Genomic DNA, 26588 nt, shown 5'->3' on the forward strand with positions numbered 1-26588 from the left:
TGTGGGTGAAGTTATATGTTAAACAAAAATAAAAGGAGGAAGTGATGTGATGTCTTTTATTTCTTCTTTTTTCATGACATTCTGTACAATGATTTCTATGAGATTTTCATGACTTTTATGGTATAACTATGACTTTTTTTTCATGGCTTTTTCGACATTCTATACTGACTTTTTTTTATAACTTCTTTCGACATATTGTACTATGACATCACTATTTTTTCAAAGTACTGTGCTATGACTTTTCAACATACTATACCAACTAGACTACCGTATACTATTTTGGACATGCTGTATTTAGACTTTTTATTTCTTTCAACATACTAGATTAAGACTTTTTTCATCACTAGTCAACATGCTATACCATGACCCTTTTTTAAAACTTTTTCTGACATACTATACTATTACTTTTTTTGGCGCTTTTTTTTTTACATACTATATTATGACTTTTTCTATCACTTTTTCGACATACTATACTATGACTTTTATTCATAACATTTTTCGACATACTACTATCATACTTTTTTTGACACACTAGACTGACTCTTCAATACATTTTTTGACATACTATACTATCATACTTTTTTCCGACAAAATATACTGACTTTTTTATCACTCGACATACTATACTGACTTTTTTGGATGTACTATACTTTGACTTTTTCGACAAACTATACTACCGGTATACTTTTTCTCCAACATTCTACTTTTTCAACTTACTATCCTGACTTTTTTCGACAATACTCTTGACTTTTCCATCACGTTTTCCAACAAACTATACTATGACTTTTTTCATCACTTTAGTCAACATACTTGACTATGAATGTTTTCATCACTATTTTCAACATACATACATTATACTGAGTTTTATCACGTTTATGGACATGCTATACTATTTATTTTTCTGACATACGACATACTTGCCCCCCAAAGGCTGAGAATTTTCAAATTAGTTTTGGCTGACTTTGTAATAAGGTCTTTGAGGTAGCTAAAATGTCAACTGTAAAGCCCTTGTGCATTCAAGTTTGTGAGTCAAGTTAAATGTAAAACAAGAATTAAAGGAAAAAGTGATATCTCTAATGAAGTCTCTAATTTCTCCTAGTGAGAAATTAAAAACATGGCAAGGCAGTATCTTTGCAAGACTTTATTTATTTTTAACAGTTTGTATCATCACAGTACACTTTAGATATATTTACAGTACAAATTTTACTTGTGAACAGGGCGTTGTTACGTTTGTAAATCTTCCAGAGAAATATTCACATTCACAAAGTCGCCCGGTTGGGTAGACTTGATTGTCGAGGCCGAGTTAAGGAAAAGCTTTCTTAGTTAACTGTGATACAAAAACAAAAAAAACCTAAATCTCAATCTAAGGCACCATTCTATCCTATTGTTATAGACAACATTGAGGACTCAGAGCAGTCAGCTCTGTCCTCAAAGATGCAGCAGGACCTGGAATAGATACAGTATCTGTTCGAGCAGCTACAACAGCCCCCCCCAACAGATGCTACTCATGAGTGGAAAGAGGAGTAGGAAAGGCTGCAGGGGAGATTGGGTGTAGGCAAGTTTTAGATTACAAATGAGACCTCTAAAAACATATGTGAAGGAACAAATAACTTTATTTTCTTCCAGAATATCAGATAACTCTCTTATGAGTCTGTACAGTAAAGCTACTCCTCTGCAACCATTCTTTAAACACAGCGAGTCATTTGTGACAAAGAGTAATGAATGAATGAATGCCAAAAAGGCGGGCAACTGAGAGACGTGGTAAATAATGAAGGACGGTTTATGGAGTCTGTTACATTCTTTGAGCGTATAAATCAAAGTTTAGATCTAAAGCTCCTAGTCTTTAAGTACAAAAAGATTTTAGTTAGCCATCAGAGAACAAGGCAAAGATAAAAGGTCCCCAAACCTCGTGCTTGGACTGTACAAGCATAGGGAATTTCAAGATTTCAATACAGTTCATGGAAATTCCAGAAGAGACAGACAAGTCTGACCCATGTCATCTTGTTTAGTGGATATGCCCTGCATCCTCAAACTACAAAGAATAGTTAGCTGATCAGATATGTCTACCATAACTATCCTACAGCATCCCCACAGCATTTGACATCATACAAAACAGATTTTGATGACATTAAAAGCATCAGGAAGAGGCACTACCTTGTCTCAGATCATGGGTCAGACATGTTGCTGAGGGCTGTAATGACTGGCCATCAGAATGTAGGCAAATATTAAAAATCAGGCCTTTGGGATATGGGGCTGAAAGCGCTCAAACATGCACACACCATATTTCCAGAAACATATAGTGGGTCCCCACTTGGCCCCCTTGTTTTTTTCAGAGCTCCTGTGGAAGAGGGCTTTATGTAAATGTGTCCAGGCTGCTCAAATGTAACCTGACAGCCCGTCACAGGGCATGAGTCGAACATGAAACCTAACTTATAGCACAGTAACATACACAGTGACTTCAATTATCCACATCCTGACACCACTCCATCCTAAATATGGCTTAGTTTGCCTAATACTGATTATATACACAATGCAATAACACTTAAATATATGTAGAAATGTATTTTCATATATAAACAAAACAGCCAAATTTTATATCATAGAAATGAAATGCATTTTGTCGGATGTAGCAGCTGGTGTGTTGGGAATTTTCAAAGACTGTCAATGAAGGGGAAGAAAATTTGAATGATCATTGAATGTGTTGGTAAAGCTCAAGTTAAAACCAGATAATTGAAAACCTGATTTTTAGTTTCAGCCTAACATGCAAGTTCAGTTCAGTAACAGACACATGCTGTCTCAAGAAGCACCTATGAATGAAACAAATAGAGTTCACCGGTTAAGATGGCCTGTTGCAGTTATTGTTTTTTAAACAGTTGTGTGATGGAGATGCAGTAGAGATGAGACTAAAATTGAACACAACTCATATTCTGATGAAAATTACAATATTATTAGTAAACATATATTCTATATACATATGTAAAAATGAACAAAACCTAAACAAGCCCCTAATGAAAAAAAACTGCAGAAACATTGCTTAACATGTGACTTCACTAAAGTGTTGTGAATGAATCTCAACACTGTTCAGCTTCAAATTTAATAGCTGTAGTTTTGCTCCAGAGGCCCTCCTAGTGGCCAAAGAAGGAAACACATGAACACATGGTGAGGGAAGCTGGGAGATGGAAAAATGGGCTGAAGGACAGAGCTTTACAAAGTGAAGTATGAAAACAGAATCCACTCCCAAGTGTAAGCACATGACGGGCGATTGTTGAACTGTTCAGCACAAGCAATTTAGTATAGTCACACTTAAAATTAGAAGATGGGGGAAAATGGTAAGGCCATAGTGCTGAATGCTGCAGTAAACAGCCGGTCAAGTAAATTTAGATAAATATAATGTGAAGCCTGGGACACTATCCCCAACAAACCCCCCCGACAGAACAGAATGTATTAACGTTCCTTCCTTCAACTCACAATATTCAATTCAAAAAGCCAAATGTGCATCTGTCCTGGAATATTCTCATACAAGAGAAAACAAAATGACTAAACATATCATAACAATAATTACAATAACAAAGAAGCCAAAATTAATAAATTACAACAAATGCACCCCTGACGAAGACAAAACTCTTAAAAAACATCATCAAATTTGGACACGACATAGAAAAAAAAAAAAAATCTGGAGAACTAAACACAAGAGGAAGAGGAAAGAGACCTGGAGCAAGCTGTTGAAGGAATACATGGAATTTCCCTGAAGCAAAATTTATATATATAAAATGTATATATATATATATATATATAAATTTGTTTCCTCATAATGTAGGCTGCAAATGTAGCACTTTGGGTGGTCTTTCCGCTTCATCTTGTGCTCCTCCCTCTGGAAGAGGAGGAGGAGAAAGAGCAGGAAGCTGTAAGGAACTGGTAGAGGACATTTTTTAAGGAGCTCAGCTGGACAGGAACTTTATGAGTGCAACAGTAAGAGGCTTCTCTGCGACGGCAGCAGCATCAAATCTCTACAGAGACACAGGAGAAAGAAGTTACGGCCTTATCTTGTAGAAGACTATGTGAAAAAGTACACACCCCCATACTGGTGGACTGCAGCGACTCCTCACCTGACAGGGCTTCTATGGGTTGATTCGAGGAATGCAGGGTGTTGACGGGGGTTCCCTTGTCCTCGAAGGCTACCCTGGTCCCATCTGAGCTCCCGTCACAGTTGATCAAGACCTGGTTACAGTCCTCTGCCTTGGTGAGGGGCTGAGTCTTGGAGTGGACGTTGAGGTCAATTAGTTCCTCAAAACTCCACTGGTTGGATTTACCATTGAGACCTGAGACCAACCCCACCTTGGCGGAGTCCTGCTCATTCAGGAACTCTGAGCCCTCGACAAGCCGGCCCTTTGGGACTGGACTGGAAAGGGGAGGGGGGAAGAGGTAAGTGGTTTAGTAAGTGATGTGGAAGGTGAAAGACAGATTTCTCCTAAATAAATAAAAAGAAGCTAAAAATGTGTTGTCCATCTCAGTTACAAGGCCCATCTTACATACTGACAAAGATAATCCTTAAAAAAAAACAGGTCACAAATATGTATGTTTGTTTTTTGTAAAGTTATTATGGGAAACAGCGGGGTGCTGTAGTATTTCAACAAATGATGAAAAACAGAAACAAAAAAATGCTCCATTAACATGCATCTGCTGTTAATGGCAGTGCTCAGTTTCAACCCCTGTTCGTTATTTCAGACTACATTGTTTTTCAGCAGATAACACTGAGAATATTATCAGCACCACTGAGCCGTTCCTGTGAGTGATAAATGATCTTTTCTACAGTTCCTCGTTATCTTTTTTTTCTAGTCGTACCTTACTGCCTGAGGCTCATCTGTGCTTAAGCCATTGTTATTCTCCTTGTCGTCCGTCTCTGGTTTTCCATTCACGTTGCCATGGGGCTCCTCTTGTTGTGCTGCCAGCTCAACACACTCATCTTTGTCATCGTCCATGGCGATGTCATCTGTCTGGCCTAGGATGTCACGGGAAGAAACAGAATTGGCCGAGATGATAAATAAGTCACATTGAGAATCATGTAAATTCTCACTAACAAGCCAAGTATGTAAAGTATATGAAAACAAATGCAAAGAGGGGGAACACGCACAAGTACCACATTCAAAAATGTATTGATGCATTAATCGTCAAGCATTCTGATATCCTGAACCTTCCACCAGCGTGAAAGCCTGGAGATGAGAACACTTACTCTGGGTGTCACCGTCCTCTCCCTCCTCTCCCTCGTCTTCAATCTCCTGTCTATCGTCATCTCCTGCATCACTCTACGCAGGAAACACAAACAATGCGTTTACAAACACTCAGTGTAGATGATGTTCTCCACAGGCTAAATGAACGTGAACTCACCTTCGAGTCACATTGGTCCCCTTTTCTTGTTCTTTTCATTATTTCTTCTATTCTCTGAAATAAAAAAAAAAATAGCATATCTTTTGTAAATCATTTGTTTAATTGAGATCTACATGATGAGGGGACACTAAGAACTCTGTTTATGTTGGTTATTGATTAAATAATGTAAAATAGTGTTGCCAATCAGGTCAGGATTTAATTTGAAGAGAGCAACATGGTTAAATAATAAACCGTGTTTAAAAAAAAGTGTGCAGTAAATTCCTGTTTCTGCTAGTTTTCTGTGACCAACTTATTACGTCAAGTATCCTTTGTCAGTATATCCATACCTTCTTCCTCTCAATTCGTTCCTGCTGGTTCTGCTGCATGACGCGGTCTCTCTCCTGACGGACTCTCTCTGCCTCTTCCAGGGCCTTGGCCTCAGCCTCCTCACGTTCCTTCTGGAGCTCGGCCTGTTTCACTGCCTCCTCTTCTGCCATTCGCACCCGTTCCTCCTCTGCTAGGCGAGCGTCTTCCTCGTCTTTAATTTTCCTCTCCTCCGCAAGTATCTTCTCCTCCTCCAGGCGTTTCAGCCGAGCCTCCTCAGCTAAACGCATCTCTTCTTCCATTCTCAGCCTGGGAATGTGAAGAAACGGCAGCAAATGGTTTGAAAGCATTCTCACAAATACATACAGGTTAATTTCTAAACGTTGTTGATCTTACTTCTCCTCTTCCTCCTTCTGTATCCTGAGCTGCTCCTCCCTCTCTTTCTGCTCCCGCATCAGTCTGCGGTTCTCCGCCAGGATCTTGGCTGCCTCAGCGGCCGAGTTGGTGCCCGTCGAGGTTTTAGAGTCTGGCAGGTGGAAAGACAAATATAGAAAATATGTTTATTGATACGTTTTTGTCTCCATGTCACCCATATCTTAATGCAGTGCTGACCAGGGCATCTGGCCCTCCATAGGAAACAGTGACCGGAGGACAACTGATAACTAAGAGAGGAAAGAAAGCCAGAGCAGTGGAGGAGATTAGCTTTAAAAGAGAAAGACAGGAGCAGAATAGAGAACCGAGCCGCCTGATACCAAGTAGTGCAACTTTCACATGATCTCTGTACCCTTTGAAAGAAATCCATACAGTCACATACATTACATGGTGTTTAGCAATAGAATAATATATACCATAGCAAATTTAAGACAAATGGTAACAGTTTTTCATGCTAAACAAACAGAAACTTACTTACTGTACAAGGAATAACTTTCATAAATAAAATTGCCTAGATAAAAGCTTAGGCCAGCTGCCCCTTTCTTCCAGAAGTAAGTCTCTGCTCTCAGTGACGACAAGAATAAGTTCAAGGTATACAAAAAAAAAACTTCTGTTCATAAATAAAATTGCCTAAATAATAGCTTAGGCTAGCTGCCTTTTTCTCCCAGAAGTTACAAAAATAAACTGTACACAAATAACATAAATTGGTGTTTTGTGTGATTTTTCAAAATAGAAAAAAGCAGAGACTGGGGAACGTTAATAAATGAAATCGTTTTTTGAAGTTTATGAATCGATTCAGAATTGTGGATGATTAGAATCACGATTCTTATGTGAATCAATTTTCCCCCCACCCCTACTAGCCAATGTTGCATACCGATGAGAAGAACTGCTACAAGGAAATATTGTGCTTTCTATCTGATTTTTGTATCAAAGTCTGGCATTTCATTTGGTTGATAAATCAAACCCAGACAGACATCCCTTTCTTCCTTATGTGCATACCAACAACACGTTTTTACATCTTTCTGATGCACAGCGGACAACAGTATTTCTCCAGTTGCGTGTAGCATTAAACCATTATCTTGCAGAGCATGCTGTTCTCCAGGAGACGGCAGCAACAACACCCACAGATCTGTAACAGGATGTGACTCCACCTGGAACCTAATATGTCTCCTGCTCCACTGAGATTTATTGCAAACTGAGCTGTTGCCACGTCAGTTTGCAACACACACACACACACACACACACACACACACACACACACACACACACACACACACACACACACACACACACACACACACACACACACACACACACACACACACACACACACACACACACACACACACACACACACACACACACACACAATTCTGTACATTAGAGGATCATATTTTTTCTGCTGAGAGTCATCATGTTTAGATCGAGAAATTGCAGGAGGTCAAAAGGAAACAAGGAGTTTTCATCATTCTGCTTTGTCACTGTGCAAAGTGGCTAGGTAGGCTACCATCATGAAAAGACAATAGTGCTGAAAATTAAATGATGGCAATATTCAGTCATTTCTACAGCTTTAATGGTTTGGTTTACCAAATAAACTTTGTTGTTCCCTCCTTTCATTCCCTTTTGCACTCCCTTAGATGAGTAAGTATAGTATACAATGTAAATGAGAAGGTGGCTGGACAATGAATAAGTGGAGAATGACCAGCAAGAAGCCTTTGTGTACGAACAATCTCTACTTGCAACAGAATAAGGGACACAATATTATTCATATGTAATTATCTGGAACAAGATATGCCTCAGTAAACTGAAAATGAAGTAATTACTTAAAGCTGTTTGGTGAGACTATGTAGGGTTGACCTGCATCAGTAATAATTATATAGTATGGATGAAAAAGATAGCTCGCTGCGTCACTTCTCTGAAACAAGTGCAAACATCCTGGTTGCCAGAAGAACGATCAGCCTTGGTAAATATTGGTACTAACTAATTAAAAACCGTCAGCTTACCATGGTTGTTAAGCCTTTATATGGACCTGTTGTACATGTTTTGTACCAATATGAAAGGCATTCTATAGTGTTCAATATATTTTTCAAAGTACAAAAAAAAATGTATATTGGTGGACTGTATTCTTATCCCTGAGAATTGCTCACCATCTTTCTCTTTAGTCTTGCTGGAATCAGAGGGCTGAGGAGACAACGCCTGGACAGGACACAGATCCTTAGACTTGGAGTCCCTCTTTCGCAAGGTGGGCGGCCCTGTTGGAGTAAGCGCTGGTTTCTGGATAGGGGGAGGTTTGGCCGAGGGAGGCTGGGGGGATGGGGGGCGTTGCTTCATTGCACCCGGTGAAGGTGGGCGTGTTCTGGGACTTTGCCTGTAAGAAGACATTGTGAGTTATGTCCATTTGTGTTTTAAATTAAATCAGAATGAAAGACTTAAGGTAAAATATGACTAAATCACTAAAGCTCCATTGGAAAAGGCTTGTAGTCTTACTTGGGTACTGATGGGGAGGGGGTCCTCTTTGGGGCTGGATTGGGGGCTGGGGATGGTGAGCGGTTACGCCCCAGGGTTGTAGATGGGGAGGCGGGACGTTGCCTTCCAGGTGGTGTAAACTGCTTGTCCTTCTGAAGTCCCACAGAGATAGGACAGAAGTGAGGAAATCATTCACGACAATCACTGAGCAGGGATCATTCAAAAAACACACAACATTTCTATTTGAACTCTTTTTTAAATCTGCCTCTGTTAGTTTAGTAATACAAAGCGTGAAGGAGCCATGGATCAGGTTTTATTTCATCTAATTTTAATGCTCATCATGTGCTTTGTTTGGCACTGTAAACATGATGACAGAGGGCACAGCAAGGTTAGCCATGTGACACTCAGGCAGACACAGACATACAGTACTGTCCTACTGCGTATACCCCTTGAACAAAGGAGAGGTCCACAAGTCATCTCAATGATTTACACAGCAATAACTTCAACCCTTAACTCCTAATAATACAATCTGATCAAAGAAAGGAAGCTTGCAGAAATCATACTATGTATTTTTGCACACATTTTTTGATAATTTCTTAGAAGTAATACCATGACTGTAGACAGGCAGCGTAACGCAGCTTACTTAAAGATCAAATTTCAACAAAGTGTCTTGCAATGCCTGAATGATAGTCTTAATGTCTTAATCTTTGCACCAATCTGTGCATGTGGTGGAGATAAGACAATGAAACCGGCTCCAGGGTCAGGGCGGGGTCTGCTTTGCATGGACTGATCTATCCATAACCAGGCCACTGTGGATCCCTTTGTCCCATGCTGCCACAATGAGGGCCTTCACAGCCACAGAAGAGGACGGGCAGGTTATGAGAGGGAGAATGCCAGGCACAAAGGGCCAGGCACAACTGGCCACCAAGAGAACATCTGAGACATCACGTATGAGTAGCAGTAAATAGGAGAACATGTTGGCAATGTATCAACAAGTTCATATTATGAGTGACCAGCGAAAGCCAAAGAACAGCTGGAGGAACAACATTTCCCTATGGTTACCATCCGGCAGAAGTAATTTGACAGGCAAATGTAGCCGGATATGTGCATATAAATCAGAGTCCTTGGTGCCATCTGCTTATATCTCTAACATTTAAATGTAGGAAAAGAATGCAAGTATTTTCACTACGATATCTGGTAATCTCTGTGCCCTCATTCCCTGCTACTAACAACTGAATTGTGTGTCCACTATTAAAATGTTTTTATTTATTTTCTATCCATATTTTTCAAGTCAAATTCAAGGACTTTCATATGGAAATAAAAGCATAGTATTGCTGGCAATTAAAAGGCAACATGGTTCTTCAAACACAGCTCTATGTTATACCTTGCACTGTATAATATTCTCTAAATTGTGCTTTTCCACAACATTTTTGATAATATAAAATATCTATCATCTTCTACACCAGATGTCATACTGCCTGATCAAGTTCTCCCCATCACACACATGATACTAACTTAAATGTGTCCATTATCACTCAGTAGTTTGAAAACCAACAGGTTTGAAAGCTAGGTTACTCCATCAGTAAATGCAACCTGACTGAATGACACAGTGCTGTCAAATAATTCAACGCTATCCTTCTGAACACATAGTTGTCTGAAACTGAGAAATCACTGTTAATTGTTAAAATCTAACTAACAGATGTCATGTAAGAACAAGGTCTTTCAAACTAGACTCACTAAATGAAACATTATCAAATTGTTGCATTCCCTTCCGATATTGAACAAGCAAAGAGAAACAATTTCAGTCTGTCAGCTACCTCATTCATTACCGTTTTACACACACATCTCAAGTCTGCAGTGAAAGTGTTCACTTTAGGTAATTAACAGCATTACACATGTCTTTTTTGGAAATGTCTAATTCAGGCCCGTGGTATTAGTTACATTAACGTCAAGAGAGGTTCTCACCATTGAAGGGTCTAGGGCTCCGTCGGCCGACACAGAGGTGGTCATGCCGCTCTTCTGTCGGTCAATGCTGCGGCTGCGCACGGGTCCCCGCGGTGGGTGCAGGGGACTGGCAGAGGCTGAGCGAGGACACAGGTGACACTCTGGTAAAGGACACAGTGATCGCAGGGCCAGGGGAGCACAACCAATCGGGAGGCGTGATAAGCGGGCAGCAAAGCAGAAAAGAGCCAAAAGAATGAAAGCAGAGGGAAAGAGGGAGAGAAAGAGAGAGGAAGGGAGGGTAGATGATGGTTGAAAGAAATGCAGAAGAGAGTTTTTGTTGTTTTTTTAAAAAGGGAAAAGAGCACAAAAAGGGTGATGTGTTAGATATAGCACTTTAGGCAGGCAACAGCTTGATCTCTGTAGCTTTGATTGGGCTGGAGATTATAGAAGACATGACGAGCAGAGAGCAGCAATCTCACAAAAACCCAGACACTCCACAGGTACCAAAGCCGCTGGACACAACATGAACACACCCGAACACCAACAACCAAAGCACAGCACACACTACACAAAACCTAACACCGACACAGTACAAACACCGACACCGCAAACAGATATCACACAGATTTATTAGTACACTAAATACACAATGAATCTTGATAGTGTCGTTTTTTGTGTTTTTTTTCCCAGTTATGGTAACTAAAACTGAGAATCATTTGTAATATTTCAATATTATGTAACATAAAATGCTGCTGGATAACTATTATGGCTGTAAGACTGTCCACTCCCTATGATCTTGCTGTGTCAAATCGAGGGATAAGCCATGATAATCCTGAGACCTGGAGAACTCTCGCTGCCACAGCCTGGCCACAAATGTGTATTGTAGGAACTCTGAAAGTTATCCTGACATGAGCCACCACTGCTGCTGCTGATGCAGATGTGTCATGTTGCTACTGGGGCTATACTTAGCAGATCTATACCTGCTAATGGGTTTGTAATGGCCGCTCAATAAACACCACAACCTAAAACCAACATGGGGAATACAATTACAGCTTTGAAGTGAATCAGTGCTTTACAGTATCTTGTTGAGTTTAGGATTCTGTATGCCAACTGCTGCCTTAGGTACTGTAGATCACGCCCTTTGTAACATAACACAGAAACAATTCACTTAAAATGTAAAGCATGCAAGTCATCCGGTAAGACATAAAACCCCACCCAAACGGTTTACTGCAAATGTCAGACCAACATCTAGTGCCAGAGTGGGGACGTACTGAATATGATCAGTATGATTTAAATTCCAGTAATCTAAAACTAGTTAACAACGTGTACTGAAGTCCATAGCACTCTGGTCTCACTACCAGAACACATGCAATAGCACAAGTCTCATTCTGACGTAACAAGAACCAACAGGTAAGCAGCTTAGAGCAAATCTCCCAGCATGGACTCTGAGACTCCTCAGATGACGAGAAATGCTCTCAGCAAAGTCAGCCCTGCTCTGCTCAGCTCTGCACACAACAGCCAATTGTGTCAGCTCTGCGAGTGCATGTGAGCTGGACCTGTGTGTGTGTGTAAATATTTACTGAGTAACTATGCTCTCTCACATGAGTGTACTTTGCTGCAAATAATAACTGTACATACATAGCATAAACAACTGATCATTACAACAGCGGCTTTTAAAAACAAGGAGCTGTGCAGGGACTTCAGTAACCACCACCACCAAGAGTACACCATTAACTTTGAGAGGATCTTTCCGAAAGCATGAAGGTCTGCAGCAGGGCAATGGCATATGAGCTCAGCTCTAGTGATACTGGGAGCAACTCGGCTGACTATCTACTGATAAAAATGAGGGTAGATAGGGAGGACCAGGGTCTGTGTCTAGCCATCCTCTCTTTCTTTCAGGGTCTCCGAGGTTACCTGGAGCATCTGTTCCTTCAGCTGACAGGGCGGCGGCGCTCTTGCTCCTAGCTAGTGAGGCCTGGGTGGGGGTGAGCAGGCGACTAAGGACCCCTCCGTCCACAGTGCCAGCCGGTGGCCTGCGAGCTACACGGCCGAAAAAGCACCCGAAAAACAGAGGAGAACAAAGAGGCCAAGAAGGAAAGAGTGGATGAGAATGGGGGATGAAGGCAAAACAAAGAAAGGGGGAGGGGGGGTTGTCACCATGTGATTTTACCAACAGGAGCAGATCAACATGAACAACCAAAGGTTTGTCTCTGTAATCTTACATGGACTCCTTATCAACTGTCTTTATCCTGTTAACTGTCAGTGATAATCAATAACATGAGACTGGTCAGTCATAGACAGTAAGGAAAGGATGCCATGGAAGAGTGCTGAGACAAACCAAAGGCTGATTGTGTGGTAACTGAAGATCAGTTAAAACAGTAGTCAAAGTAGACAATAAGGTCAAATCAATGGTCCCTTGAGGTAAAGGGAGGTGTGCTGATGGGAAAAAACAATCAATTAGTGAAGTTCAAAGTCAGCAGAGGAGTAATTTGGGGTAGGAAAATCAAAGAAGTGATAGGGCAAGGGACTGTGACCAGGCAATAGTTCTTAAGTTTCTGCTGTGCAAAATATTCTATGGTTAATATAACCAATTTGATTACAATACAGAAGATGACTACAATAGTCAGAATGTTATGAAACATTATTTGGTGGACATTGATTCCACAACAGAAACAAAAGAGCTCTTCTTTCCATGAAATGAAAGTATGAAAAAAATAAATACCCATTTAGGCCATTGTTGCTACGTAAGCTACAAAGTAGAAGTCATACCAGAAGAGGCGTGTGGTTGGATTCATTTTGCCTAAATGCTAGCTCATACAGAGTCACACACTTCCCTTTAGAGCCCCTTACTGAGAAGACATCTGTTGCAGACAGACTTGTTTGTTAGCTGTTGAGTTCTCACCCTTGGGGCATGGTAGCGCGGCTCACTGCTCTGCAGCCAGGTATTAAGAATCTGGACTATTAGTCTGAGATAGGGTTATAGTCATGAAAATGTGTTATTTGTTGGTGCTTTGGGTGTTTAAACGGTTTAATAAAGTGTTATTTTTGCAGATGGGAAGTATTAAGTCAGTATGAATGATGGTATGTGTTTTGTATTAATGTATAGGCGTAACCACATAGAACAAACGTGTATACAGAACAGGAACATTCTGATCATCCGCACAAACGATGACATGGCTATAGGACAAACAAAAGCATCGGTGGTGAATGGCAATACACAGACTTCAGTGAGTTGCTGTAGGCAGTTCTGTGCTCTGGGATCGCTATGGTGGCATGGCACTGACACACACCACACTTAAGCACGAGCCTAGGGACTTAAATCCAGTTATGACGTCCTCGTGGAGGGAGAAAACAATCAACACTTTGTGACAAAAAAACAATACAGTGTTAGTGCAGACATGGCACACGAGAAAATCATTCCTGGGTTATCGCTTGAGAAGAAAATAAAAAATATGGTTAAAAGATAAGCTGTCGGTTAGAAACATGGCACAGTGCAGCACCTGGGAGTTTAAGACAGCAGAAAGGTTAAGGCATACACGGAATGAGCGCTATGTTCCCAGTAAATCACAGACACACAACAGTTTAGAGAGGCTTAGCGGCTGCCTGGGGGTTATTCAACAGTCGGTTAGCAAGACTTAATTAGAAGACGGAAGGACGGACCACATTGAAAGAAGAGTTCAAAGCTTATAGAACCATATAGCTGATGACAAGGAAATGAGCCAAGTGTTATCCCCAACACCTTTTAGTAGTCAAAAGTATTGAAAGGTTTTAAAACCCGAGCAAATTTCGAATGAGCAAGCAGTTAACATCATAGCAACATGCTTGTTATCCAAAATAGCGAGACCTGGTGCAGATAGGGGCATGACAAAACTGATTACTGATTGTTCATGCTAGCCACCTTGATCATCCGTTGTCCCCTTATCAGGCTTGGGAGGGGTCTGTGCTCTGCCCTCACTTACTCGTGTGAGGGAGGAACTTCTCTTCTTGATGGAATGGCCTATGGACATGAAAGTGGATTTAAAGCCAAGCATGCACTGCAAAGGGGTCAACAAGGGATCCCCAAAGACAGTGAAGAAGTCATGTGCACTTCGTTTAGCCTCATGTGAGTCACAGGGTAGGGCAGACAGCAGCTGATGTGAAGTGGCCTAGACATGCCTACATACATAGAGTGTTGTAACGGCCCAATCTGATAATAATTCAGGGCATAATGCTGGTCCCCTGTTGTGATATTTATAACTCTGGGTGTTTAATCAATTAAGGCATAAACGCACAAAGTCAACTTACTATGTGGTTAGCATAGCTGTGACAGAGCTTAATTTATAATGGAACATATTGAAGATGTTCTCTATAACCTGTGGTGGTTTGCTAAATTGAGCACTGTATCCCATCTTTGTTATGAAAGCATGGTGTGGGAGGAAGAGGGCATCTTTTGCACCTGTCTGTTCCACCTGAAGCTTTTTGCCGTCTTCCTTACTGGCCTGAGCAGCATTGCCATTGTTAGGCAACCGGTTACAAGACGAACTCCTTGGCTTAAAACCTGAGAAACAATAATGAAACACCCAATGGTGAATTTACTCAGCGCTCTCTTGTGAATGGTATAATGTCTCTTCGACTTTTTCAGAATAAAGTCATAGGTCGAGGAAAGGAAAAACAAAAGTATTAAAATGGTTGAGTGGTATATAGCAATCAACAATATCAGAAAGAAGAAGTAACACTGGCAAACTATGGAAGCCGTGGGGAAATATGAATCAACTGATTGTGTTGATTATTTTTACCATAAAAAAACTAAATGCAAAATCCTGCATATGGAGAGCACAAAGGTCAGAGTTCACTCCATGCTTAAGAGTCGGAAGAGAAAATGGGTTTGTTCAAGATAATCTACAGTTTTGTAAATATATTTACATGGCTGATAAGACTATTTAGAACATACTACTTTGGTTAAGACACAACAAAGGAATGCAAGGAGCGTAGGGAGGGAGGGAAGGAAGGAGGGAGGGAGGGAGAGGGGGTAGGAGGAGTAATTGAGGAAGGGGGAAAGAGGGAGACTTACGTTTGTCAGGAGATTTGATAAGGGTGGCAGAGGAGGAGGATAGGCGTTTGCTGATGCCAGCCTCGGACAGCTGTTTCAGGTTCATGGTGGATGTGGAGCGCTTGTCCACTAAAGGGGAGGAGGAAGGACAGACAGGGAGGCGGGGTTTACACTGGAAGCTGGCCAATGGAGGAGGGCATTTGGGTCCACACACACGGGAGCACAAGGTTCTGCAAGTGCATTATACCCCTAATATGCAACAGGCGATGTGCTGCTTCATTAATATACCGAAAAATAAGATCCATAAAAACTACATAAACTGAAACACTATCCCCATTAACCCATTCATCCAATATGCTGCTGATGCAGTGAACATTTAGTGACACTAAGTAAAATAAATGATATACAGCATGAATTTGCTGGAAAATATCATGTTTAACATGATGATTTTAACAAACCATAACAAAGTTGTTGTGGTTTTAGGTTAGTAAACAAGAGATGATATGTTTGAGCTCTCCAAAGTAAGCATCACCAAGGTGATATTAGTCATTCAATTTGCCTTCCATGCAGAGTCGCCTGTGTGGAAGTGCTCGACTGTGAGTGAGTGGAAAAACCTAAAAGCTGTACTTACAGCTGTTCACCCAGCACAAGGCACAATCAGAACACAGGCCCCATACAAAAAACGGTTAGTGAAAAGCTTCCAGTTAGAGTGCAGGTGGGGTGGGGGGTCGGTGGGAAGCATAGTAGGTAACCAAGCTAAATAAGAGTGCCAGTGCCAGTCCATGCTGTGTTGCTACATTGGTGAGCAAATTATCAACAAAACCTTGTCGACTCCTTGGTGGCTTTTCTGGCGAGGCAGGGGAGATAACTATTGTTACTGGAGATGAGGCGCTGGCATCAGAGTCTCCTGTGGGAAAAGACAGCTCTCAGATAGGAGCACTAAAACACAAGATGCTGAGGAACATCCTTCACACAAGGAAAGATAAAATACTGAGCTGAGGATTTACAATTTTGGAGAACAAGAGTCATCAGTTAGTACCTCGACATTATAAACAAAATGTATTTTAAATAAGTTATGTATTTAAAAGTTCTGCAGATTTTTACAGAAGACTGTGGTTTATTGTAGAAGTGTCAAACTGTGGGAGTGCTGATACCGAGGGGTAAAGTGATATCACATGCGTGTAGAGTCAGAATGAGAGCATGACAGACCGTTTTCAAATGGCATTTACATTATATTTTCGGAGTTTGCTTTACTGCATGAAAAACAGGGATTGTCAGTACTATTAGCAATATATGATTTTCTTTTTTTTTTTGCTTTAACTAAGTTACATTGTTGAGAAAAGAGCTGTCAAAAATAAGATGCAATGCATTAACACCGGACCAATAATAGCTTAGTGATTATAGTAGTTGGTGATCGATTCCACGCAGGCGAGGCTCTTCTCGAACGAGCCTAATGTTTTTTTTTACCATGACAAAGCACGTTTTGTCTAGGTGGCCGCATGCGCTCTTCTCCACCCTGTGGATCTGGCATCATCATCATCTGGCAAAAAAATAGTTTTAAATTGCTTTCATATACATTGCAGCTGGATTTAAACCTAGATGTGGTGAAGAAATTAGGCGCTTTTGGTGTATCCCAGCTGGCTCTTCATCACAAGTGAGCGAAAGTCAAAAAGAACAGAAGAGAAAGGATCAACTGTTAATTCAGGTGAAGAAAAGACCTCTACCTGTTCGTCCATCTGAGTCCCCGGACAGTCCTCCCCAGGACCATCTTTTCTGCCTCTGTTCCACTCGTTGACTACGCTCCAATGTCCGACGCATCATTGCCTCGTAGTGCTCCTGCAGCATTACAAAAAAGTTAAGTAAATTACAGCACAGCAACATTGGTCTCTAAACCAGAAGCAGTGAGGACAAGACCTGATGATGTCATAATTATACTACAATGAATGCATTACTGTACTGCCATAGCCATAACACTGTCCTTATTCCAAGTTCCTTTAAAAAGAAATTCTGCTACATAAGCCCGTGTTTATGTAAATGATATTCTTCAAGTCACAAGAGTCAAATCAACTGAGCAACAACAAGCACTGCTCTGAGGCTCTCAAGACTACAGCTGTATTACAGCTACCTTTTCCTCTTCCTGTTTCTGCTTCCTCTTCTCCTCCACAGCCAATCGTTTCTGCTCCTCTTTTCTGCGTTGTTCATCAACCTTTTTCTGACGCTCCTCCATCTGACGCTCCACTTGCACCTTGGCCTTGCGCTCCCGTTCCATGATCTGAGTGTCTCTCAAACCTGACCCCACATACAGTATGTGCGTGCATGCATGTAGGAGAGAAGTCACTTGTTAGCATGTTGTCTGAGGATAGAATAACTGGGGTCACTGGTATGTTGTCTTAGACAAAGTTATGTCACAAAGAAAGTGGGATTGCCCTCTTACCCTGTTGTCTTTCTGCCTCCTCTCGTCTCTCTTTTGCCACTCGTAGTCGGTCGTCTATTCTAAGTGAAGCACCGTCAATGACTGCAAAAGTATACATGTGTATACGTGGTTAAAAGGCAAAACATATGCAGCAATGCACATTCAGAGAACAAAAAGGGGGATTACAATGGTGCATAGTGTTACAACAGCTTTGCATCAGGCAGATGTGCGCATGTGACTATCATTAATGAGCTTTGTCAACTGTCAAAGTAATACGATGATGACGAAGGTTTACTTGCAGTAAGCTACACTGACAGGGCGGTGGAAGTGGATTGTGTTGCAGCTAATGGTTCAGATTATGGGAGACAATAGAGTGGTGACAGGGCAGTATCTGTGGGAACCAATCGGTTTCCATGTTACGGTCTGGAGTCATTTACCTGGCCTACTCCCCTGAGATTTAGATGCGTTGGTTGTAGGTCCTGGGCTGTTCCCTGACAGGCTGCGCCGCTCCTCGGCTTGTGCCTGTGCAGCTGCAGCTGTAGGCAGGATAACACACAGACACCAGCATTTTACACACACACCCACAGAGGAAACTAGAGTCATATCATGTCGTGGCTGACATAGCAGGTATATCAAATTATATCCAGGAAACAGAATTGCTTTGGGCACATCGTTTTTCTCTGTGCTTTGTTTTGCATAGGAATGCTAGTTCTAGAGGGATCCAACGGATTTGAAGCTACAGAACAATCCAGCTATTCAGCCATGTGACATAACCCCCCCACACTCATGGTCAACCCTGTAGCCAGCTATACACTGATTTCTGTGACAAGCTCAGAGGGATGGGCTGCTGTGAGAAACAAGGCTGGAATCAAAACTTTTGAGCTCCCTGGTATACGGCGTATACGCCCCGGGAGTACGTGATTTTACAAAACTACTCCATAAAACATCCAATTGGACAAATGGACAGTTTTTCTTTAGGGGAGTGATGTCTAGTACCAGAGAGAAAATGCAATACCCTACATTTTGTTTTAAAACCCATATTGAGCAATTTGAGATGAAGACAGGGGTTAAAAACTTTTACGATAGCAAATACAGCAACTCTTCCACCAGGACTACCCACAGGGTCATCAGCACTTTCTTCGGTTCAAAACTATTAACCGGAAATCATAGTTAGGAGACACAGGGGCAGGCAGGAAGGAAGCAGTGAGGACATGATCAAGCTTAATGCGCCCTGGTATCAGCCTTTTTCTCCCGTCTCTTTCCTTCTGTGGCGGTGTGTATTCAGCATTACAGAACTGCTGACAATGAGGCAAAGCGATAGTCAGGCATGTGATGTTAACATTACTGATGAACACTTCTGTGTTCTGAAAGTCTCTCAACGTCTCTATCTCAAACACAAAATCCTACAGAAAACAGATATTTGTGATTAACACTTTCTGGAAAAAATGCTGTTTATCATTTCATCTATACTTGAATGTCTGGAATGCCCCGTTTTCCTTTATTTATGGTACTACAACAGCTGGTGGCACTTCATGAAAGCAATGGCTTTGGAAAAGATTTACTTGTCAAGATGAAAACCCCACTGATATGTCAGATGTAGTGTCGCAGAAAAGCAAATCTAAAGTTGACCAAATGCACTCAAAACACAAGAGTACTGCTTCTCAGTCATCTTTCTGGGGGAAAACTAGATAAGAAATGACCCATTTCCAATGCTTGTGGGATGATGTGCCAACTCATGATCATATGCACCCTCCAAGCAACGAATAACCACACTGGAAACTACTCCTGTACTTTTCTACATTCCTGTTCTTTCTTTCTTTCCAACAGAAAACAAACTGTACTGGTTTCAAATAGACTCTTCTTTGCCATTAATAGTATCTTAGATAGGGGTGAAGCTAATTATATTTCACAATACAGATATACTGTATATTACAACATAACTGACGTTAAATAAAATGTAGTTATCTTTGTGTTATATTGTCACTTTTCTAAAACCTAACTGGAAAAGTTATTAACATGCTGCTGCTAACCAGATATTTTCAGCTACTTAACATCAAACACTTTCCAGCAGTGAATAACAGAAGGGTTTTCTTTGGAAAGCAGGCTCATAGACATATGTCTTCCAAAGAAGCAGCAACAGTGAATTTAAATATTACACAAAGACGCTTGTTGGACATCATCAAAGTAAGCAACACCTTTTACCCTGCTGTCTGAGCATATGGAAAACATTCATGCTGTGCCCACCACAGGCACTGATCATGGTACTGCAAGTCCTATCTGTATGGAAATGACATAGACCTTAGTCTCTGGAAAGCAGAGCGGACAAAGGGCCCTTCCCACATGAAGTGACACTGACAAATTGAGCGATAACATGTGTTCACTATCAAATATTGCTCGCTTGTGGCCTTGAATCAAAAGACAAGAAGGAATAAGAAACATGGCAGGGTATGTGGACAGATCAGATTTAAAACAGATTTTTTTTTTTAACCAAAAACTGTGACGAAGCTGCAAAACAGAGATATCACAGTTATCAGTAGCTGGACAAAACAAAGACAGCTGACAGGGCAGTAGTCATGCACTGATTTTCTGTATTCTGTAGCAGCATTGATGCTTTCCAGTCAAATAATAGCTTGGGGGTTAAAGTCTTCTGCTTACGTCCAGTGGGAGTCTACTGGTAACTCTACTTTAGCTCTAAGACTCCTTTCCTCTTTTATTTCTTTTACGAAAGAAAAGATCAACTAATTATTCTTACTATTTGTCACCAATTCTTTGTCATTAAATCAAACATAAAAAATACACTGACCTCATTGCAATCCATTTATTTAGTATGTTGTGGAGCATGTAAGCAGTGTACCACATTGTATGTACAGACAGTGGAGGTTAACCTTCTGACAACACAAACAATCTCCCTTACTCAAGAGAATAGACAAGAAAAACAGACGGGACACTGCGCGCTACAGGAGCTGATTTATGTTCAGAGGAAAAATCCAGCCAGTTCTGCATGAATGAATCGCAAAAAAAACCCAAGCTATTGAACCTTCATGGCTCAGGGATCAATTATGCAGATCATGTCATTGAAATGTCCTGGATCTAGCCCAGAATCATAACTCATCTCTCTTCTCATGTTTCTCTACACCCTCATTTAGAAAGGCAAAACATTTAAATAAATTAATGCCAAGCACACTGTGTGACAGGGAAACTGTTGCTAAGTGACACACATAGCAACTCAGGATGGATGAAGAGCTTCTCAAATATTACGCCTGTGTCTATGTAGACATGGACTCTGAAATGAGATTCTTCATAGTTAAATAGACAACAGAGTGTAAACCATTAAAGGCTCATCAGACTAATGTGTCTAAGTAACTACTTAGTTGGGGCTGTACAATATACAGTAAAGTATATAAACACCTTGTGAAAGACAAAATGCTGATATTGCAATGCAACCCATATTCGGTAGATTTAGGATTAAATGTATGAACGGGCATCTTAAACTGTTTTAACTTGCACAAAATAGTATCTTAAAGACAATTTTGTTGAGAATTCAAATATTAAGTGTCAATAGTATGACTTTGTAGTGTATAGCATGAGAGGCTTTAGACTTAATTCAGCATTCTTTGGTCTTTAGAAGGAAGTAAAAGCAGACAGGAAAGCAAAGGGGTTAAATCGGTAACAACTGTTTTTCTAAAACCATGCAGCCTCTTTCTGTAGGAGCAGGTCATTTTATGCGTAAAATAACTGGATGTAATATCCAGTTTAATAAGCCTTTCTTACTGAATTTATGGGTGCCGCAAGTGGATGTACCAACTCCCTGAAGTACATAAGACCAGGTCAGAAACAGCATTTTGAAATAAAATTAAGTAAATAAACAAACTCTCTGACACACACAATTAAAGTGCTTAATTGAGATGGGGGCCTGCTTTCCGAACAGCCCTCAAGAGAGCAAGATGAGCTCATAGAAATGAAAAGAGACTATCATCAGTCCATCACTATGGAGATATGCACACATTAACATAATCATTGCTGCTGCATTGACAGACTCAGCTAAATGCTTCAATAGGTTAGAGGAACAAAATCACTAATAATTAACCTGACCTCAAATTATAAAACTGGCTGATCAATGGTATTATCTGAGCTAGATAATTTGCTGTTGAGGTACGTGTGGCTAGTCATGTTGGATGCTGTTAAAGATCCAATGGTCCGACCACGCTAGCGGTGTAACGGTACACTGAAGTCACGGTTCGGTACGAGATCGGGGCAATGGAGGGGACAGAAAAAAAATGCATTGTGCATGTCTCAGGTTGTACCACCTAGTGTCATACAGTCTCTCTCCTGAGCTAGTTGTAACAGCCTGAACTGCGTAATATAAGATGTAAAAAGTAGCCAGGAGGCGGAGATCTGAATCCACTGAAAATGAGCACATATTCCAGGCCCTTATGTGGCGCTGTTTCTGCTACAAAAATACACCAAAAACGCAGAAGAAGAGACAGAGCTTGACTGGATGTTTGCCGTTACTATGGCAACACGTGAAAGCTACGGCTACTATCCACCCACCCACCCAATCAATAAATATCCATAAGATGACAATTTGGCCCGTATAAATAAAACCAACAATAAGCATCAACAGCCGTCACCCTAAGGACCTTAATTAGACGTTGTCACACGTTGTGATGGATTAATTAGAAAAATAAATGCGTTGGTTGTTTGTTAGCATTGTAAAAAAGTAGCAATTCTGCGACTTTTTCCCCCCGGAATATTGCCCCCCTCTCTCGGCTCCATTTTTTTCATACAGTGGCCCTAATACGCCGTCATACAGAGGAGCAGAATATCTGCTGCAGCACGTTCAAGAGCACGTAGGCCGTCGTTGTTGTTGTTGTTGTTACGAGACGTCGTGGGGGAAGAAGTCAGGCTCGAGGGTCGAGGAGCAGGGCGATGACGTCAGCGTATGCGTTTTTGCTGTCTACATGAAAACGAACACGAAACGGAGGGGTGCCGTTTTTTTTCTTTTTCACCCTGGCCCCGAAAACGCTGGATGCGTATGGACGGTCGCCCGAAAAACGTTTCCGTGTGGACAGCCTCTAACAGTAGTTCCGTAATTAATTTGCCAGTTTTATTTAATTTTATACAGTGTATTCTCCGTGGAAATCCACGCACCAAACCTAGACCCTAGAAATGTAAAATGACCTAAATGTAAATGTAGACCCCCGTACCGTTTCGGTTCAATACGAATACATGTTTCATTACACCCCTAGACCGCGCCATTTCAAACTCAATCATCCATTGGTCTGATTAATCATTTTAGTAACATTGTGACATATACAGTTGATATATTGAGTGCAGCTATTGTGATACTGATTCCAGCATCATCCAGCAGTTCCAGGTAGTAAGAGAAGCTAAAAAAAAAACTGAGCAGACTCTGTCACAGAGACAATGGTTGTAAAGTTGGGAAGCAAGAGTGGGTTAGGACTCTTTTGGTCCCTCCTTCCAACTGCAGTCTTTAATGAGCCCTGCTACATGGTACAATTAAGCTTGTTGCACAGGAAGTGTGTCTGTGTTGCTTAATGCATCGGTGGACAACCATGAGCCACCGAGTACTAAAGGTACGTAGGGATTTTTAAGCCCGTCCAAACACAACAGGTTACCTTAATTCACTGACAAAAAAACTACTTGAACCAAGCATTCTTGGCCATCTATGTCACACAGAGCTTCAAGATGTGGCTCAAGATTTCAGGTCCTCAGATAACACTGCTGACACACGCTCACACAACACACACACATTAGATCTTCTATGGGATTACTCAGACCTGTTCATGCAAAGTTAAGCCATGGCTATTTGCAGTACTGGAAGGATAATGATGACACAGTCACAGTCCCTAGTTTCGTAGGGAGTCTCCTCTGCCAGGTGGACGATATTCTCTTGTGGATATGGGTTTTAAAAAGATCTGATCATATACAATTACCAATACAGTTCTTGCTTGACATTTATCAATTTCTTTATGATAAGGCATTGAGGGAGTGTTGAATTAATTTTTTTGCAATCTGCCACTCAAGTATTACAATTAATCAAATACTGACGCTACACCTCATTGGCATTGTGCATCCCAGTGATATGTAGTTCTTTACAGTGTGCCAACATTATTTTTCAATAAAGGGATAATGGGGCAATTTGGAACTATCTGCAAATTAAAATTGATCTTCAAACCCCCAAATTTCTAGGCAAAGCAGTAATAATGACGATGTATAAACGTACCAACTGATGCCTTAACAAAACTATTCTGATGATAGACTGACCTTAGCTATAGCCAAAACAAAATAACATGTTTTGCTATTCAAATCTTTGGTGTGTGCATACACTCATACTGTAACACATCCTGTCAGCCAATTTAAAGGTTGAAATAAGACAGATATTGGAACTTTGGTGCTAGATCCAAGAAACTACAAACACACACTGAAATTGAGGCCGGTCCATTTCCTCTTTTGGTTAAATCAGACCAGCTCAGAAATACCTCTCATGCTTTTAATTCTACAGCAGCAATTGCTGAGCCAGGATCAGGGTAACCTTGTTGTGTGACTTGCAGTAGTGTGATCTCTCCTTCTAATGGCAGGGTACATTTTATCCTTGCTCACATTCTTGTGGAAACGATCACACACATGAGTTAGATTCCTAACATTATTTTATTATTGTCATTTCCCTGCCTTGACTGAAGGCCAAGCAAGCTGACATCCTTGTATTCCTTTCACATCACTGCAGATACTTTCATAAAACCACAGAATTTTGTTGGATTGAAAATACTGAATGGAAAAGTGAGGGGAAATGGGAAGAATATATGGACTACATATGGTCCAGTGGCTGCCAGGAGTAAAACAAGCCTACACCCACACTGGGTATGCAGAAAACTCCCTCTTACCCCAAAACACTAAAAAACTGTCAGCCCAGAGTCATGACAAACTGTCCATTCATGCCCACAGATGCAGACACAGCAAACATCGATGTCTAGGGGTCTCGATGGGGCCAGCTGAGGCCTGGATGAGAAGCATTGATAGTGACTTGCTGCTGCAGTTGGCACACATGGTGGCATTCACAAAAAAAAATGCAACGTGCTACAGCTGTCTGTGACATAGGGCTGCTGGGGCCAACCAAAACCCCCTTTATCACCTCATCGAGACTCTTATCAGATCTCTGTGTCTGTCGTTGGCTTCATCTCAAATCCAGGTCAGACATTGTTATAGTTTCCCTCCCTGGAGAGGGAGGGGTTGTGCCATATGTCAACAAATAATCATAACTGTCCGGGGGGACACAGGAGAAAAAAGACCACTTTTGCGTTAGATGAGGGGAGTTTGGAGCAGGAAGCTAACGACGCTGCTGATACTGTGAAGCGGCTGGTTTGTGGCGAGACAAAAGCCGCCTGTTGGTTTCAACTGGAGGCATCAACTGTGGCACATGAAAGCGCTTCCTGATTGGGACAGCGGATGATCACTTTTGACAATAATCCCCAAGTGAGCATGCGACGTTATCTAAGCGAATGTCAGTCACAACGCGGTTAGCTTCGTTAGCCGAGCAGTTGCAACCCAGTTCAACACCTTCGCACTACAACACTTTGTTTGACTTATAATACACGTTAGCTGGGCGCCAGACAAGTCAACGTTGGAACCGTCATGTCAACCGGCTCTCAGGCTACGATATGAAACGTTTCAACTTTAGCCAAGTTAGCTACAAGTACTTTACGTAGTTTAGCTTCTCTCCTCACAACGTATCGACACAGCTATCCGCCAAAACGGGTTGTTGTAATCCAATGCATAACGTTTAATGCGGGAAAAAGTTGCAGCTATTTTCCGCACCCATTGTCAGCAGATAACCGGACAGCTAGCTAACACCACTAGCCGGACGAGCTCCCCGCGTTACAACATGTTCAAATCACCCGGTTAGCGGCGGCAGTTGCCAGCAAACTCTACAAAGTGATTACGACGTCGTAAGACACGACTGTGGGTCAAATAAGCACGACTGCCAAGATGTTTCTTACCCATTTGGGCTCGCAAGCCTTTGAGAGTCGCAGTACCCTCCGCCATTTCTATGAAGTTTTCCTTCTCTGTTTTTTTTTTTCTAAAGCAGGGGCGCGTAACACATAGCAGCCGGTAGGACTCGGACACCAGCGGACGTGGACATCAAAGATGGGTCAGGACATGAAGAGGTCTCACTCTGACCCGTTTCTCGGAAACCAACAAAGCCTTGAAATGAGCTGCTCGTATGAATTCAAGGTTTTCATATGGTCAGAACAATTTTTTTCCACAGGCCTCACTACGGTTCACACTTAACACCAATCATATCGTACTGTGTCAATGACCCCATAAAATTAAACCATACACTGTGCCACCAAATTATAATGTATCCTCACTATCAAATATATAACATTACATGCATATACTTTAGGCTATAACCACCCACTTCATGTTTATCCAATAATTATTATTTTATTTACGTATGAAGTATTTGTTATACAATTTATAGGCTTGACTTAGACTATATTTTCCACCTACTCCTATGTACATTATAGTTTACCTATCTTTGTTCAACTTTGTTGTCCTTGTTATTAACTCTATGTCTTTCTATCTCTTTCTTTT

At 41.2% G+C, this 26588-nt stretch overlaps 1 protein-coding gene across 11 annotated transcripts; it reads right to left on the reverse strand.

Annotated features, from left to right (window-relative positions):
• Nucleotides 1–1126: 1126 nt before the first annotated feature.
• On the reverse strand, nucleotides 1127–26107 carry map7d3 (MAP7 domain containing 3). 11 transcript variants are annotated; one of them, XM_084010496.1, is made up of 20 exons: nucleotides 25991–26107; nucleotides 18410–18508; nucleotides 17994–18074; nucleotides 17685–17848; nucleotides 17284–17395; nucleotides 16383–16466; nucleotides 15581–15688; nucleotides 14966–15067; nucleotides 14429–14527; nucleotides 12445–12570; nucleotides 10552–10667; nucleotides 8608–8738; nucleotides 8268–8488; nucleotides 6085–6214; nucleotides 5712–5997; nucleotides 5386–5439; nucleotides 5231–5303; nucleotides 4843–4999; nucleotides 4107–4399; nucleotides 1127–4007 (listed from the first exon to the last, which is right to left on the reverse strand). In XM_084010496.1, exons 1-20 carry the CDS (start codon nucleotides 26034–26036, stop codon nucleotides 4000–4002), a joined length of 2490 nt encoding a protein of 829 aa, XP_083866622.1. In that variant the 5' UTR covers nucleotides 26037–26107; the 3' UTR covers nucleotides 1127–3999. The 11 variants fall into 11 exon arrangements, with proteins under 11 accessions (XP_083866622.1, XP_083866619.1, XP_083866623.1 ...); XM_084010493.1 differs by having other exon boundaries at nucleotides 10552–10691; XM_084010497.1 differs by lacking the exon at nucleotides 16383–16466 and having other exon boundaries at nucleotides 10552–10691.
• Between the last annotated feature and the right edge of the window lie 481 nt (nucleotides 26108–26588).

This window comes from Eutrigla gurnardus (genome assembly GCF_963514095.1).
Source record: "Eutrigla gurnardus genome assembly, chromosome: 5".
NCBI lineage: Eukaryota > Metazoa > Chordata > Actinopteri > Perciformes > Triglidae > Eutrigla > Eutrigla gurnardus.